General features: G+C 44.0%; 1 protein-coding gene across 1 annotated transcript in view; it reads right to left on the bottom strand.

Annotated features, from left to right (window-relative positions):
* Positions 1–1,445: 1,445 nt before the first annotated feature.
* Positions 1,446–18,363, bottom strand: part of RFX7 (regulatory factor X7) — a 50,664-nt gene continuing 33,746 nt past the window's right edge. Inside the window, exons 5-9 of the mRNA XM_086471593.1 lie at positions 12,716–12,832; positions 10,056–10,140; positions 9,234–9,441; positions 6,431–6,726; positions 1,446–5,492 (exon numbers count right to left, since the gene is read on the bottom strand). Of these exons, the coding sequence (XP_086327719.1) occupies positions 2,178–5,492; positions 6,431–6,726; positions 9,234–9,441; positions 10,056–10,140; positions 12,716–12,832 (4,021 nt within the window). The 3' untranslated portion in view covers positions 1,446–2,177. The remainder of the gene's footprint in view (positions 5,493–6,430; positions 6,727–9,233; positions 9,442–10,055; positions 10,141–12,715; positions 12,833–18,363) is intronic.

The following is an 18,363-nucleotide window of genomic DNA, read 5'->3' on the forward strand; positions in this document are numbered from 1 at the left end:
TTACTGACAGCCACCCGGCAAGACAACAAGCAGAAGGCTACCACGCAGTTTTTAGTCTTCTTCCTATTTCCTTAACAAAACTTACAAGGGTCACTTCGTCTTAAATGAAGTGAACCACACTATCGCACATCCACGTGCGTCAAGGAAGGACCTGAACTCTCCGAGTCTGTTTCGGACAGAGGAGCAAAACCTCTGATGCAAACAGAGTGAAATCGGGCCCCTGTAAGGTGCTCCAGTGGGGCACAGCTGTTGGTCACTGCAGAAGATGCCACAGGCTGGTGACGAATTGGGGCAAGAACAAGAGAAGCCGTGGTACACCACCACCTCCCGTGCCAACGCGGCAGCACAAGTTGAATCAGCACCGCCAAAAGAACTGATCGGTACTGGGATCGCAAGTCACCAGCAAAAGCTGAAGAAACAGAAGGCCACCAAGGCGCTTCAACAAAAAAACCATTCATGATCTGAAACATCTGAGCATCTTCCCCTCCAGTAAATCGAGCGGAGCTTATTGTGCCTCCTCCCTCATAAATACACCACTGCTCATCCAACAAAGTCATGCAAGAGAGCAAAATGTTTTCTGCTCTTTTTCCTGTTTTGTAAGTGTCAGTTCACAGGAGAAAGAACCAATTTTATACTAAGCCTAAGGGATGGTATTGTAGCACCCTCAGGGCAACACTCCTTTTGTGAACGCTTGCCTCTGCAAGTCCTTCTAGCAGCAGGGCCGTGGCCGGTGAAGGACCTCTCTCTTTTGACCATCACAGATCCATGCTGTGCTGATAAAACAAACAGTCTTTTTGGTTCCAGTGAACTAGTGAGGCAGAATTCTAAATCTTGTTTTCCAGAGGTGCAGCTAAGGACTTTAAAAACCAAACCAAACCAAACCAAACCAAACAAAAAAACAAAAACCCAACAAAACAAAAAACAAACCAGATTCACCAATTCCGTCAAATCACTTATGAAAATGGAATTCAGGCTTCTAAGACAGTAAGTCCTTTTAAAATAAGTTTTACCAAAAGAAAGATCACATGTCTGACTGTATCTGTAAAGTGCCTGGCAGTATTATGGCTCTATATGAAATATTTTTAGATCAACCACATTTTCTAATATTTTTAATCATCTTTTGTTTGAGAGAAAGAGAGAGAGCAAGAAAGACAGAAAGGCTCAACCTACTGAAATACAGAGAAAAGAGTCTCTTCCTACACCCCCCACTAGGTTAGGAAGGAGCAAAGTTAAAAAATGAATCTTTAAAAATAGTATTTTAATGAGCTCCAGCTGCTCCTTTATTTAAAAAAAGAAAAGAGGGAAAATATCACGTTCCTTCTCTATAGCATTGATAAATAATTAACAGTACCTATCACTTCAGAATAGGGTATTGTTCCTAGATTAAATCTCAGTGCTCAAAATCTTTTTGCGTTAATTTTACCTAATATAAAAACATTGACGTGAGAACTAAAATATCAAGTATGTAATGAATATTAATGGATAAAATAACTACATAGATTTATTTCTCTTAAATAAAAAATTTAGTGCATCTTTCTTTTTCCTTGATCATTCCTGTTCATTTTTCCTACCTCTATGTTTTACTAGAGATGCCAATGGCACCGGTGCTACAGAGATGTCCCACAGCTCACCACCGAGCAGCGCTCAGGACAGCTACACAAGGAGCAGCTACGCAAGGACCAGGCACCTGCCCGTCACCTGGCTCACTCGTACCCCCTCCCCACCACCTACCCATCTGCGGGCGTCCTGCATCTCAGACCTGAATGCCAAGGTCAGCGAGGATCCTCACCCCCTCAAACATAACAAGCTGGACGGAGCACAGAAAGCCAACTAACGAGCTCGACTTAAAACCCTCCCAAAGCTTCGACCATAGCTGTCCCCGGTGGCTGGCTCTTAACCACGTCTTTATTTGCTACAATACGAAATGTTGAATGGGAAACACTGTAAAATTCAAATTTTAATACTGGCTCTTTGACAGCCCATCACCTTCAGAGATTTGTTTAAAATTGGTAAGACTGCCTTCTCCCTGCTGAAGAATGAGCAACAGGTACAGCAAACTTTTAAAAATGCCACAATATAGAGCAAGTGTTTCTGCTGCGGGAGGCACTTCCATTAAGACAAATACAATACGTCTGTCCTTTAGATACAGTGTGCTACATACATTTTATAAAACAAGGTTAACCCAGCATTTCAACAGCAGGATGATCCTTACTCTCCATCCACTCAAAACCTGATGTAGTCATTGAGTTAATGGATTCATTGCAGATTTGTTGAAACAAAGGGTCATTTTTTAATTCCTCCAGTGTAGCATCATCGTCTTGTCCCTGCTGACGACCTGGATCAAACAGTAGATTTGTGTCTAAAGTGTTCAGATCGTTAATGCTGCCTGAGAGCTCGGAAGACAACCTGATGTCGCTGGAAAAGACAGATGCAACGTTATTGAGATCTGATGCCACCTGATTCACCAGCTGCTGGTTTGTTGGCAGACTGTCCTCCCCTAAAAGGTCTTTTACAGTGCTGCTAAAATCTAACTGCTGCTCTCCGATGTCTGATTGTGCTTGGTTATCTCCAGAAGAAAAACTGATCTGATCGGTGCTGCTGTTTTTTGTGAGGTAATTTGGTGTTTGGAATTCATAAACCGAAGTGCTGGAATTGATCATATTTTGCGTGTTGGCACTAGGAAAAGCAGCGGATGTCTCTAAAATCTGAGTGAGATTCATCCTGGCTGTGTAATTTGAGGGCATGTTGTTCATTCCCAACCCTCTCACTGCATCATCGCTATCAGAATCAAGTTTGTTTAACAACACATTGGTTATTTTTTTAGTGTTTGTTTGTTTCTGAAGAGACGGGAAGGCCGTCTGCATCATCACAGTCAAGGGGACCGACTGGCTTCTCTGTGCTATGTTATTGGCACTGGTGTCTGCATGGATATTCGCAAATACGTTGTGAACTTCAGGAGTCACTGGGCTCCCAAAAGGTGTCAGGTTAGAGCGTGGTATATTTGAAACGGGGTAAACGGTGCTTCCACTGAGATTGCGCTGGCGATGGACAGCAGGGCTCACGCTCCGGCATCTCAGGCTGTTGTTGAGAGAGGAACCAGTTCCTTTGTTGTCCAAAGGAGCAGGAACAGCGAAGCCCTCTTGCTTGGTGGCGCTACTGGCAGGGGCCGCCTGGTGCTGCACAGGCGAAACAGGAGTCACGCGACCAAAGTGAGTGTCATGGTGGCGCGACTGAGACTGGTATGACTGGCCGGGAACGGCAAAAGCGTGAGGTTTCCTGAAGCGGTCTTCCACCAGCTCCTGGTAGCTCGTAAGGATGCCATGGTTTGCCACCGACGAATTGCTAACGCCACTGTAGCCATTATTCATCCACTCCAGCTTGGTTTTGTCGGGGTGGGTAGCCATGGGCCGCTGCATCGGCTTCACAGGGCTGCTTGATATAATGCTGGCATCGTGGTAAGCCATGCTGGAGCTGATGGGGGTAAACGCGAAGGGGTTTCGGCATTCCACGGGACTGGGAGGGACGCTGCTACTGCAGTTGGAATGCGGGGTGCCGATGGGCGTGTGCCGGCTGCTGCCCAGAGCACTGTCGACGGGAGTCGTCTGAGCCAGCCTTGAACACGGGCTCTCTCGGGACATGTTCTGAGCTCCAGCGATCATTTCGGAGGTGGGTGTTGGAGTTGGGGTGGGGGTGGGCGTCGGGGTGGGGGTGGGGGTGGGAGTGTGAATCGGAGTGCTGTTGTTGTGGATCGAATGGTAAAAGTGCACGCTGCTTGGATGAGACGACACGGGAGCTCCTTGAGCCGCAGTCTGACTCTGAAGCGCCATTCCGAGACAGCCACCGTAAGGATGAGAATTATTCATGGACATTTGCTCCTCCATGAGCACCAGCTCCTCCACAATGCTGTCCTGGGTAAGGTCGTCATCAAACGAAAAGAAGTTTTCGCTGGACTGAGGGACTGTGTGTTCAAACTCCTTCAGTTCGGACTGCAGAGGTAATGGGTTTGAAGACTGTGCTTGTATCTGACCCAGGGAGGAGTCCTGGATCTGGCTCGGCAACTGCTGGCTGTACGCGTCCTGCTGGAGACCTTCGCAGTGCACCGGCTCCCATGCCGATTCCTGCAAGTCGCTAGAGCCAGCATGCCCTGTGAGAGTCAGAACACTGATATCTTGCTGCTGTTCACAATTCACAGATGCAAAGTCAGAGGTTTTGGTGATATGGTGCCACGTATTTGGGTTAAAGCTGCCATCAGACTTTGAATCATTTTCTATGATAAACATGTTTCCTTCCAATTTTACTTTTATATCTGGAGATGATGCTGACGCAAGCTGCTGTCCCAAAGTAGAATCACTGGTATTTAAACTGGTGCTCAAAGAAAGGTCTGTTGCTAAGTTTGCTGCAGCTGCAGAAGGTACAGGTAGCTTTGCAGGTACCTTGCTGGGAACTTGAGCAAGTGTTGCTGTATTGTCACTGTTAGCTAAGGATCCAACCTTTGGAGACTTCTTAACACCATTCGCTTTTTGACCCTCCACAGTATTACCAGCTGAAAGCTGCTCCACCAGTGGTTTCTTTACAGGCGGTACCTGGGAATCCTGAAGTGTAGAAGGTTGTCGCTTTCTTGGACTTTTAGTGCACGTTTTGTCTTTAATCGTAGACTCACCAGTAGGAGGTGAACCGATGCTGGTGCTGGACAAGTTTTGACTGGCAACTGAGAGCTGCAGAGTGCTTTGATTATTGCCAGCTGAAGAAACTGGTGTGATCTCATTAGACTGTGTTTTATATTTGGTCCCTGTTTCTTCAGCTCCCTGATCACAGCCCTTAACTGGTTTTGCCTCCACAACATCATCTGCTGAAACCTTCAAGGTTGCAACCTCAAAATTAATTAGCTGAGCAGGAGGCAGGTCAGGGGTTGCCTTCATGGATTTAGACACATCAGAGCTCTCCTGGCCCTGTACTGAGTTCTCATCCAGCAACGTTTCTGGTTCCATTTTGATCTTGACCGCAGGCGCAGCTACAACAGTGCTAGGCTTGGATCCTGGAGACTGAAGTGAAACAACAGATCCATTTTTGATCTGTGGACCAGTCCTCCCCTCTTCCACTACTCCTGCACTACCGCTAACTGACGGCGTCTGTTTGACGGGCACACTACTGCTGCTTGGGGCAAGCGATATTGCTGTCATTTTCACCACATTTAAGGAATTCACATGTGGAGCTGGCACAACAGTCTTGATTGGGCTACTGGTGAAGAGCACCGTGGTGGGAGAGCGGATGGTGAGAGCACTGGTGTTTGCTGGCTTCGGTAAGATCTGTGGGTAGCGGTGCCGGGCAGAGCGGTCACCAACTGGGCTGGCGGGAACGTTCTGGGGAGTCTTTGGTGACTGCTTGACTGATTGCATGTGCTGAGTGACCACCTGAACGTTGAGCGGCAGGACCTTGCTTTCAGATGATCCCACAGGACTTGGAGACGTCACCAACTGCCTGGTCCTTGGCACCTGTAGGCAGAGAAAAAGAAAAGGTGTGTCGATGAAGCAAGGAAGTCCCCAGAGCTCACAGACCACCTTGTCCCCAACTACTTCGAAGGTGAAGGACAACACAGCTCAACAAATCAAAGCCAGTGAACGTCAGTTTGAAACAAAACAAGTTCTTCAACTATATACAAGAATTTCTGTTTGTCTGCCTAAGGACAGGCAGACAGATACGTGGCCTCAATTTTTAAGGTACGAGGCACTGGTCTACATACCAGTCTGCTCTTCTGCTAAGGAAAGGCTTATTCTCATACAATCTTTCACCAAACGGAACAAAAAGACAGACATCCAAAGGTTGAAGAGTGGAGGATGTGTCCAAAACACTGCTCATTGTTAAGGCTTCAAAAGTGAGTGAAATACAAACCCACCATCAGGCAGAATTCTTTTACCTACTGAAAGCGACAACACAGCTAACATCTTAAAAACAAACAGCCTCCCCCCTAGCCCAGTTTTGTCAGGCTGAAATACAAAGATGTCCCATACTACAGGTATTCATGCAAAAAATAAAATTGTTGCTGTCACTAAATGCCAATGAAAGGCAACTTAGAATGTGTCTAAGGGACTCAGCAACCCACACGATCGCTGTCAGTTCTCTCGTCCGGTTAAACTTCATCTCAAGGGCAATTATTCCCGCATATAGCCTTAATTACTGCTAGCTAAAATCCCACTGTTGACAACTTCAAAGGCAAACTCGGTCTATGCTATGTGATTGGAATTCTGCTGCCTCTGTATTGATCCCACAACTCCTGTGGTGTAACAGAGTCATTGGGACAGCAGCGCATCAAGGGACCCACGCCTTTGAACAGAAACAGTTTTTCTGTCCCACTGAAACCACTGCTTAGTTACTGGCAGTGCACAACTCTTTCATAAGGTGGTTTCTCTACAGAATTGCTGGAGAAGGTTACCGGTATCGGGCTGGGGACAGCTGCCACAACAATGCCAATAGGTGGGGGAGACAGGATTGCAGGACTTCCATTAGATATACTGGTCATGCCATTGGTTGCAGTGCCTTCCGTTTTCTTTGCTGGGGACTCTCCTGGCAAAGGAGACTGCAGTTTCTGTTCTTGCTGCTTCTTCTGGATCTTACGCTGCAGCTGCTGCTTGGCATCAACAGGCGATGGCAGAGTTTTCACTTGCGGCTGAAAGGAATTACTTTCAGCAGTAGGTATGAAAGCTGAGGGCTGGGGGATCCCTTTTATTCCTGAATACAAAAGAAAAAGAATTAATTATAACCAGACATACCCTGTCTGCTGTAGGGCCGCTTCTGTATCCAACCACACAGAACACATGGCAGGCATCTCCACAACCGTCCTGGGGACACCTCCTCCACCAGGTGCTCCCATCCACTTCATGCTCAAATCTATTCAGTGTTTCAGTTTACTTCCAGTCTATCTGTTAGACCAGCTGGGTATTAGGTCCTAAAATACCATGTACTGGCATCTTGTTTCTAGTAACCCCAACTTTCCTATCAGCAAAACATAAAAACCAATGCATTTCATTTAACTGACAGTAGAGGGCAGCGAATACGGTTTAGATGAACCTTTAAAACTCACCATTTACCGTGTTTCTGTTTCCAATGTCCAAGGCAGCTTTAAAAATGAAAAACCTTTCCAGAAAGCTATGGGTCTGTGTCACAGAGGTAAAGCTCTGAGCAGATGACACTATCTAATGGCCAAGGCATTAAACACAAAGCATCCAACATCAGAACGGGTCACAATCTGCATGTGATCAGGGATAACGTGAAAGAAGAGCAAGAGGTGAAAAAAAACTACGGAAATCAGAACGGGAGAACATTTTTTTCTGGAGACAATGTCTTTGCGGATCACAAGCAAGCAAGTGGTGCTTCCTGGGAGAACAACAGGGAGTTAGTCTCATCCTGCAGCTGGTAACAATTTCCCTTAGCAAATCCCATCACAGTTATGATGATCTGTTTATTAACAGTCAAGAGGATTAGTGTGCTCTCTCAGTGACCAACCAGCCCTGTTGACTGCCCCTCTAAAAATGCTTTAGCACTGCTTCATTTACAATTTGCACATTTCACAGTTTTTAAAAAAATAACTCTTAATTATAAATTAATCGACACTATTTTAGGGCAAGTATTTGGTTTTAAATACCCAGCACACACTTAGGAACCGTGGTCTGGGAACCCGCCCTCTCAGCAGCAGTCTGCATGTACCATGAGAGCTTGAACACCATCATGTCTCCACTTTCACAATTCCTTCTTCACAGAGCAGTGAAATGCCCAAATACATTGCAATTACTGGAAAACAATTCATCTATGTGGGCTGAATACTGAAGGCAAGTAACATTTATGAGGAAAAAAAACCTCCACAAATTTTTGAGGGTAAAAGTTTGCTTTTTCATCAGTTAATGCACAGAGACACTGTAGTTCCTTGCGATAACGAGGAATAGGAATATTTTATTTGCCATTCTAGAAAGAACCTCTCCTGAAAGGACTATCCAAGCCAGAGGCAAGCACTGGAAACAACTGTCCTTTTCCTTGAAGGAAACCATCTCCTCTTGAAGGAAGGGGGAGAAGCTACATGAGTTGAAGAGCCATACATACACCTAGCAGCACAGCAAGCAGAACCAACGAAGCCAAGCAATGACAGGTAAAAAAGGACCATACAGGCAGCAAAACCTGCCACTGCCACCCATCAGTCCCAAGTTGCAACAAAGGAAAGAGAGCTGGAAGGAGAAAGAAGGTGATCCAGAAAGGGATCACCCCAACCTACAAGCCCTGACCACCGGTTTCCATTGGAAATCGCCTGTCTCAAGTCAAGAGATTTGCCTTGACCCAAACACATTTTGCTTGACAGGCCTGGGCAGAACTTCCCAGAGGGAGGGAAGTTATGTTATGCACCTGCACTTCCCTCTTCATCCTTCATTTTTGTAATTGACATCATCCACAGTCAGAAAAAAATTGTTTAAATGATTAAGTGACTGATTTTGAGCATGAAGAGGCAAACAAACACAACCAGCCCCATTGAACATAAGATTTCCCAGAGACTGAACAGAACAGGAATTAATCTGATGTAGCAAAATACAAAATAACTCTTCTATTTACCTCGATCCTTAACAAATATTTGAAATCAAGTGCTGGAATCTCAGTCACACCACTGCCACCGGAGAAGGCTCTCCTGTCCCTCCCAATGCCCCTCAAGCCCTTATTTCTAACGTGATCAATAACAGCAGCAGCTGACATACTTGTGCCACCTGACACTGATCAAACATCTCAGAAAAATCTGCATCTGACATATCAGAATTGCCTGTAAGAAAGTCTGCTCTTGAAAGAAAATTAAGACAGACAGTTGTTTCCAAATTAGGGCAAGTTATCAGACAGAAACACAACTACACCAGCAGCTTGTCTACAAACTAGCACTGCACCAGCACCAAACTCCTCATCTAGCAAAGTACATAATTTCAGCACAATTACTCACACACCCTGAAGTGCTTTTAAAGACCAGGGTCCTCATCAGAGGAATGGGAGAATCACAGACTAAACCTGAGACCACTGCTTATTTTGAGATCTCTTGACCCACACTACCAGCATGAAAAGCAATTTGCAGCAATGTGAACTAAAATCACGTAAATGAGTGCTCAGAGTCAGTCTTTAAAGCTTGCCCTGAAGCGCTTCCTCAAAGTAAGATGTTATGACTCTTTGAAAAAAGATCCCCAATTTCAGTGATACAGCATTAAGCTACCTACCTGCTGGTGCCCCAGCCATCACTGTTAAAGCTGCCATTGACTTGGTACCGATATAGTGACTTTTGACAAGGAAACGAGCCAATTCCAGGACTGTATCAAAAGGCTGGCTCAGCACTTTCTGGGCCCATTCACAAACAAGCCGGCAGGCCGCAGAGACGACTTCCTCATCAGCACTCTGCAGCTGCCCAGATGGCTCTGCCCCATCCAACTACAACAAAGAAAGGAGGAAAGGTTACTTTAATTATTAAGGGTCATTAAGGCATGAAAATAAAAAGAGAGAGCAAATAATGATCAGAAACATACACAAAGTTGAGTAAGTATATTCAGAGTTTCTCATCAAACTGGGAGAATCAGATCATAACATCAATATCACTCCAAATGAAACATCTTAAGGTCAATCTACCGATTGTTTCCTGCATCCAGAGTCTTGTCAACTCAGCAGCCACACTTACCCAGGAACTGCTTCTTTCACTGGGGTTCCTCTTCCCTAGCACTGACTTTTTTAAAAAAATAAAATACTAAAATCAAAACAGAATCAGAGCTAAAAAGATACAGCTTGCGGGTGGCAACACTGTGAAAGTCTGCTTCGCCTCCTAAATGAGTTTTTTTTAACAGCACTGCAACTCATTCTGAACTTTACAGAAAAACACGGAACAATGATTCAGAATATAAGTATCATGACAAAAAAAAAAAAAAAACAAAAAAAACCAAACTTAAAAGCTACACAGCTTTTCACTTTGTTTTGAAAATTTCAGAAAGAAAAACAACACAATAAATGTTAATTTGCAGAAATATATAAAAATAAGGAAGTATATATCATACCCCATCTCCAGTTTTATGAAAGTCAAGGTTGGGCAGTGTTGGCATATGCACAAAAGCCTTCTTCCTCAGTCCACTGTAGCAATATGTGAACAAGAATTAAGGTCTAATTCGTCTCTGCTTGTTAGTTGGGGGATAGGAGGGAAGGGCAGTAATTCCTCTGATAGCCCTCATAAGATTTACAAGGCAAACTCAACAACAGATCTAAGAGTTACTGTCATTAACGTCGTCTCATAGCCAGGCAGAATCATGGGCCTATACATGGCTGTGTGCTCGGGCAGGTCACTGGGTTTCTCCATCTATGCAAAGGAACAAGTGATGCTGGGTGTGATGAATTTCACTTGATGACTTAGAAGAACCACATCGAGTCGTTTCAATTAGCTGTTCAACATTTAAAGCATCATCAATTTGGTCTAAACTCCCTTCCTAACCCAGGCCTAAAACAAGATGGAAATAGCAACTAACTTTTGGAAATGCATTTAAAAAACGTGTTCCCAAATTTAGGTTTTACCTTATTAAGAGAGGTTCTTTTTTGCCTCTTTTGCTAAATTTCCTGACATTTCCTTCTCCTAAGGGACTTCCACAAACTGAAGAAGTTCCCTATACCAAGATAAAGTGACTGACGAGGACATTTCTTCCTCAGATTTCACACAATTTTTGTGGCTCTCTTCCCACACATGATAATTCTTCTGTAAAAATATGGACACAAATACCCACATTTGTTCTCACAGTGATCTCATCAAATCAGTACACAAAAATATACTCCTTGCATTACTCTTACTCACTTGTTTATAGGTCTAAAAATCAAATCAGCCTTTTTTCCTCTCCACAGCATTACTCTTTCCTAGACCATGGAGTTTGCCTTTGCCTGCATTAACCTGGATGGAGCACAATTACAGTAAAATACATGTAAGGAGGCAAGGTATTCAGGTCAGCGTGAGCTAAGGTCACGTTTTAATCATTCTGAATTAGAAACTTAGGAAACAGAACTGAAAGAGATCCCCTGGATCAAGCTACCATTACATCATGTGATTTCTTCCTTAAAACTTCTCTAGCTCTATCCAGAACATCTCTACTAAGTTTCGGACTCCACTGCTAGATAACCCAACACTGTATTTTATGAAACAATTTAAATGACACTTAACTTCTCCACTTACTGCTACATGGCAGGTTTTTCCCTCTATGGAAGACAAGTAATTCTGGGCTGCCCCCTAGCATTTAATCCCCTCTGTAAGTGCACGCTTCAAGCGAGACCTTGGCAAAGGCCAGTATCACAGCGTGTCCCTATCATTACTGCTAGTTGTTCTGAGCGGTTTTTAATTACAGCCTACAAGCACCTTGATGCCTTTTGGCCTTTGAATGCTCTCCCTCCCTTGCTCGCTGCAGCGGCTTCGCTTACCCAGCTCATCAGAACAGAGCAAGAGCTGACCCGGGGGATGCAGCAGGCAGCAAGGATTACGTCACTTCACAACGGTTCCCAAGGACTCTAAAGGGAAGGTGTAATTCTCCACTTAGGAAAGACAGAACCACTTGCTTTCAAAACCAAAAACTGTTAATGATTTTCATTGGCAACCTCAACATGCTAAGACCAGACAAACTGCAGCTCAGTCTCAGAAAACCCTGAGAAAAATTCACATCCTTGTAACCGTTAGACTTGATTACTGCATCTCTTTCCTAGCAGAGGTTCTCGCCCCTACACTGAAGCAGCAGCAGCACTAGGGGTACGAGCAGGCTCTTTTGCTCAGCATTTGCCCTGAATTCTTCACAGTGTCTGTCTATTAACTGACAAACAAATCTGTCACAAGATCTGTGTATCACTCTGCCTGTAGCAATGATGTCTACTCACACTACGGCAACACCAGGTTTTTAAGGGTTTGTATTAAGTTACAGTTAAAGGGGCAGTGTTTTTGCACTCCCTCTGCGAGGGACTGTTTCTCCAACACAGGGAAGAAGAGAAGGAGGCAGATTCCAGCTTTGGGCATAGGGAACAAGACTCTGCAGCCAAGAGGCAGACAGCGCTCCCCACCCTAGTGACTCTTGCTCCTAACGGCGTTTCCTGTCTCAGGTCTGCGCCGTACGGTGAAGGAAGCCGTCTCTCCTCTCCGACGGCGGGACGAGGCTCAGATCGTGCCTTCCAAGTCTGAAGTCAGCTTTTGCGATGACTTCCCTCTTCCCTCTTCTCTTTCATGCAATACTAATGGTTGAGGAGAGGCAGTTTTATGAGACATCTGTACCACAGCCTAAGAAGGATCTCGGGCTTTTTAACTAACTTTTAAATTACTGGTGTGCACAAGTATAATATTAAAGCAAGAAATGTTCTGATTATTCTGAACTGTACTACCAATAAAATATTAGTTACTGCACACACGTAAGGCAAGTTCCTTTATTCTCCTATCTCCCTTTGCACTATATGATAAAGCTTCTTTGACTCCTCACTGTTTAGACAGCTCAGCTTCAGAACCCAAATTTAAGTGCTTGTTTCCAAAGTTGTATCTTGCAACCTAACACTACCACAATTAATATTTTTTAAAGAATGTTGGGAAAGTGTCTGCATTTTTTATTTAACATTACTTCTACATTTAGCTGGTAGTTAAGCCACAACGACAGATGTTCTCAAGGCAAACCCAGAAGAAGTTACAGAGAAACGTTCTAGCAAAGGATATTTTGATTTGCCTCTTGTGCCTAGACGACGGGCCTTCATATTTGGAAAGACATTTTTCATGATCTTTCCAAAGTCAGCAGCACTTAATGGGTGGTAGCCAAGATTGTCACAATAGCTCCTGCAACAAAGAGAAAGAAAGCGTGAATGGATTCAAAGTTAATACAAGAGGCCAGCCTGCATGCTAGACTCCATCAAAGGTTTTCAAAAGAAAACACTTATACCATCCATATTTAGAACCACATTTAACATTAATGAAGCTATCCACAACGAACTGAATGCATTAAAAATGTATTAACAGAGCTATTAATACCACAGTTTTTGCCTTGTTCTCTGCTGAGTTCAAAGACAAGTCATGCGGAGACATAACAAGTAGTGGCATTATCTAGAGCACAGTTAAGATTTACTCCACAACTTAGTTTGAGGAATGTTTCAATCCACTTATTTTAGGAGGCAATAAAAGCAGGGACATTGTTCTAGCCAGAGGTATAGCTTAAAGTGTGATAAGGCCTGAAATCCAGCAGGAATATTTGAAAAGCAGTAGGTAAAAGATTTGTCAGTGTCCAGAGAAAGATGCTGCCCGCACACCCTCAATGTAACAGAGCTTAACGGAACTGAATTTAATAGTGCACACCTTCCCAGGGAATCAGCTTCCCCTTTACACGTGTAACAAATATCTGCTGAGGAACCAGTCCTCTCACCGCTGTACCACTACTGAACTACGAGAGCGGCTTAATTATAGACATCCTTATATTCATTAACAGTCCAAAATTAGCAGAGACTTCAACCGCCTCTGCGAATGTAGATCTTCATACGACTGAGCATACAGCTTGATGGTACGGTGGAATAAAGCAACAAAAGGTAATTATCTTGCTAAGTTGACTCATCTAGTAAAATGGGCACTGTTATCCATCTTCAGTCTCAAAAACACCAGAAGGAATTTTGTTTCGACATCTATTCAGATGTTTCAACATCTGAGATATTTGAGGCAGAGAACAAGAATCATTCATTTCGCTGCAAAACGTGAATGTTCTGGAAAACCACAAACATGTGAAAGCAGAGGAGAAAACTGGGAACTGCTCTGGAAGGTTCACCTACACAGCAAGGGCTTAAGGCCGCTCAATGATACAAATGCCACATAGTCCTTTGTTCAGGAGTCTTGTGGTACTTCACAGACATTACCATGCTAAGGCCCAAACCATACTGTTCAAGCACTCCCATGCAGATTTCCCACCATCTGAATTTCAGTCAGCACCAGATAGCAATGACCTCCTTTCCCATGAGAAGTCCTACCAACAACACACAAAACCAACCTGCCCCTGAGAAGAGGTGACTGTACACGATCCTGTGTAGGCACCAGCAGAAAAGCAGAAAAACAGTAACTTCATACACCACGTTGCCTGCTACTCTAATCAGGTACATACAGGCAAACAAATCTCTGCTCATAAAGGACAAAAGAAAAAAAAAAAGCAGCACTCTCAAAACAGATGTTTAATTCCCAGCATCACCTAGTAAAACCAGTAACCGTTACAAATGGCATTTGCATCCAAGTAGGCCAGTCAAAATGTCTTCTCTGAAAACTGCAGCCCTATAGGAAGCAGTACGTGTTTCTTGAGATACTGCCACTGCATTTATTTCCTCTGTAAAAAGACGAGTCACTACAGAGCAAGTACCTGCTGCCTTTACCTTGCCAGTGGCTAGGTATCCTCCGCTTGGAAAGCACTACCACAAATGTAATGACTTTGACGGCAAGCAGCGAGATTGGTGCTCTTTGGTTCTGACATTTCCCTGAAGAGTTGGTGTGCTCACTTCACCCAGCTACCAGGCCACTCTGTCCAAACCAGGAGGTGTTGCCTACAACCTGGTATACAGTCAGCCATCAGTCTAGTTTCTGTATGGGACATCAAGGTTTCTATCCCATCTATATGCCAAGATATTTCATTTCAATGCGTGTCAGTCACAGAATCCGGATATGCATCCTGGATATGTCCCTTTGAAGTTAACACAAAGGAATACTTCTCCTGCCTCGCTGCACCCTCTTAGGAACCAGACCTTGCTCTACACATCATGGATCTCTGCCATTTTCTTTCACTTGCATCTTGCCAGGCGCCAATGGATTTTAACTTCACTCCGAAAATTCCTAAAAAGTGGGTCTTTGTTGCTTACTGATGCTGATTACAGGACAAGTCTCAACTAGCATGAAAACGACGGCTCCCTGAATTTCTCTGCCAGTCAGCAGTATCTCTGACTGAAACTCAGCAATGTCAGCAAAACAAAATAGAAAAAAATAACACAGCAAAACAACAGGATTAGGGACCTACCAACCAATTTAAAGTTAAAATTATTCCCTCCCTAGGGGAAAATAAATAAATAACAAAGGGGAAAAAAAAGAATCCATGCCTTAAGTCTAGCACATCCGTTTCAATACAATTACTTGCTAGCAGCAAAACATAGTTACGTGGTCCCCTCGTAACCATCCTGGCAGCTCCTGCAAGCTTGTGATTTCTGAGCTATTATTATTTTCATGTAATTTCAGTTTTCAGACAGATCATCCCATATGGCCCCTCCTCCTCCTGGCTTGGCCGAGAACCCTCCACATCCATCTGTGGTCTCTCATTGACTTGACAATACATACCAGGAGTCTCTTCCCTGAAGCTCTTCTCTCTGCTACTTGCACTCTTGGCACATCGCTGAGCCCAGGAGCTGTTTTGCTTATCTGAAGGGTGGGTGGGAAACAGATGGGGGCAGGGAAGGTCTATGGAGAGACAGGAATGACAATGGACACGCGGTTGATTGCGTTCCTTTGTACGGAGCTCCCTTACACACACACACACAAAAGGCCCTTTCTCTCTCTCTCTCTCTCTTTAAGATCTTCAAATTAAATATACTCAAGACACAAAATACACTGTGAGTGCACCTGAACTAAACCACAAAAAAAAAAGATTAACCAAAAAGCCAATGAAGACAGTCAGGCTACGCAGCCCAGCTTACACTGCCTCCTGGGCAGAAAAACCCTACAAACAGCAAATGAGAAAGAACCTATCGCATGAAACGAAACAAGGAACTTGGCTTAGCCAATCCAGTAAAACAACTGGTCTCTAAAAACGGGTTAGAACAAAGAACCTTAGGAAGAGGTAGGCTCTCATTAAGCTGATGAACAATGCTGGCACAGAAATGAGTCCCAAAAATCAAGTAGGATGGAAACCGGATATCTGAAAACCATGAGAGAAATGAAGTGGCAGGTCAGACTCCCAGAAGCAGCAGCAGAGGTGGGAAACAACTGCTTCAGATGGAGTTTGATCAGCTTTTAGGAGGAATATATAGGTAGCTGCTTATGACAGAGGACCGGACTTTACAACAGAATAGGTCCCATCCTGTTCCCATCAGGGAGTTTTAGATAAAACCACTGGTTAAGTGCTATCAAATAAGATTAGTATGTATCTTGTGTCTTCTATGTGTTTAACAGGTGGGGTATTCCTATACCTACTGCCCTTTGCTGTGCTAGCTTTTGAATATTCTTTCGACTTGTTGGTTAGCATTCTTAACACTTAGCACACATAATCTATGCGTCCGGTGGCACCAAGTGGCCCAGCAGCCAGTAAAGGATGGATTAACGATATACAGACTAAAGGGAAGAGATACAGGATGACTCAAAGACCTCCTAATCCGTATTAAGCGTATCAAGTGAATCTTCAGGGCTCCGAATTTAAATATGAATGGCTTTCTTGCCTTGTGTCACTGCAGTGGAAGCAAGGTAAGAGGACCCAAGTGTTCACTGAAGGCTCAACAAATCATTTTGTGGGCAAACAGGGATTTTGTCTGCAAAAGTACTGCAGGACTGCACTCAAGACTTGAAATCCCAATTCTGTAAACTCAGCTAAATCTACACCTGGCTGCCTCCAGAAGGGCATTTACTAATAGGGAGAAGATGCGCAAGTAGAACTGATTTACAAGGCAACATTGAAAGGATTTGATGGGAAGCAGCATCCATCCTCTGCAGGCTAGGTAACATGTTAGGCAGCTCCCCGTGAGTTCCCACAATATTTTCCAGACTGTATTCCCCTGTAACTCCCAGAGGCAGCTGGCAGAACTCTGTGTGCCCAACAAACTCAGCTTCTTGCAGCCCAACATATTCTGTCAGTGCAAGTGGCATCCCAGCACCAACGAGAGGTGAACCAGCTCTCATCTACCCCCCTTGCTGAAATTCAGCTGCAAGCTCTCAACCTTCCCAAGTGCTACTGACGTATATTATGATGCATTTTTCATTTATTTTATCCCTTTCAAAAGGGAGATGAATCCATTCACTTTTATCCAGTTAGAGAAGTGAAATCACAACTAAATAGAAGAGTAAGAAAACAGACGATCACTGCATTGAACAAGCTCAGCGAGAAGAGGATACTGAAATGTGAAGGAGCTGGAAACACTATCAACACTTGCCAATGATGGACTTGGGTGGAGCTCAAGCTCCTGTCCTTCCCCCTTCATAGAAAAAAAAAACACATGAAAGGTGATGCAGAAGCCCAGTAGTTTCGCAAGATTTATTTTGACCAAAATTTACAGCAGGAATTGAGATGCTGGTATGACGCAGCACTCTTCTGAAGCCCTGTAACTTTGATTTATACGTGCAGAGCCCAGAAGCTTGCTTGCTGTAAGCTCATGCAACATCTACCTTTGCATACAGAGGAGGGAAATGGTAACTTGTTAATCTGACAGAAGTGAGTTTTGAGAAGTCTTAACATCCTTAGGTAAAGAAAAATGACTTATCAAAACTAACTCTCTAATCTATTTATATGCGTATTCCCCACCTCCCACTCCAAGACTACTTTTCCTCTGGTGTGCAAGAATAACTAATGAAAATATTCAAAGAAACTGAATGTTTTAAAAACAGAACAGATGCTTTCAGAGGAGAACAGATTCCAAACATTTCATAATTTACTGAATATTTGCTTGCCACCCTCATTTTGTAAGGAAAAAAAATACAATACACAAATATTTGATGCAGCTATACACAAAAGCCATCCAAATTTCACACTCCACAATCTGTAGATGATGATTTTTCTGGGCATCTGCAGCTTGGCACAGCATGGAAGCCAAGCAGATTTGTTGCTGAAGCAGGCCATAAATTATTTAATAAGAAATATATTTAAGAACAACGCTTCCCTCTCTCTCCCGCACAGCAGCTGCCGCTGTTGCTGTGTCTGCGCGAGCGGCTGCTGCTCGGGGATTGGCCACCCCAGCACGCCGGTGCCATTGGCTCCATTTCCAGGCTGCGTCACCGCTCCAGTCGATGGCGAGATCTCAGGAATAGGTGTGTGCATGTTTATCAACCCCAGGCAAGCGAATGCCATCATGTTTCAGCTCAGAGTAAAAAACTTGACTAGAGAGAGTGAATTAAAAGGAGGTATTTGCAGAAGGCAACCCTGCAATAACAATTACTAAGGGCTGAATCCTGTAGGCACTTAGGAAGTGAAGGGATTCAGTTCACTGCAAATTACTGTAATCGTTCAGATTATGGAAATATTCATACTAGATCATAAATCTGTTATTCATCTTTAGGCAACTGGGCTGAGGATGATTATTCCTCCCCCCACCCCGTGGGGAATGTTCTGTAAATGAATTCAAATCCAACTTCCATCAGACAGCTCCCTCTCC

The sequence above is a fragment of the Leptosomus discolor genome, chromosome 11, assembly GCF_034619465.1.
Source record: "Leptosomus discolor isolate bLepDis1 chromosome 11, bLepDis1.hap2, whole genome shotgun sequence".
Lineage (NCBI taxonomy): Eukaryota > Metazoa > Chordata > Aves > Leptosomiformes > Leptosomidae > Leptosomus > Leptosomus discolor.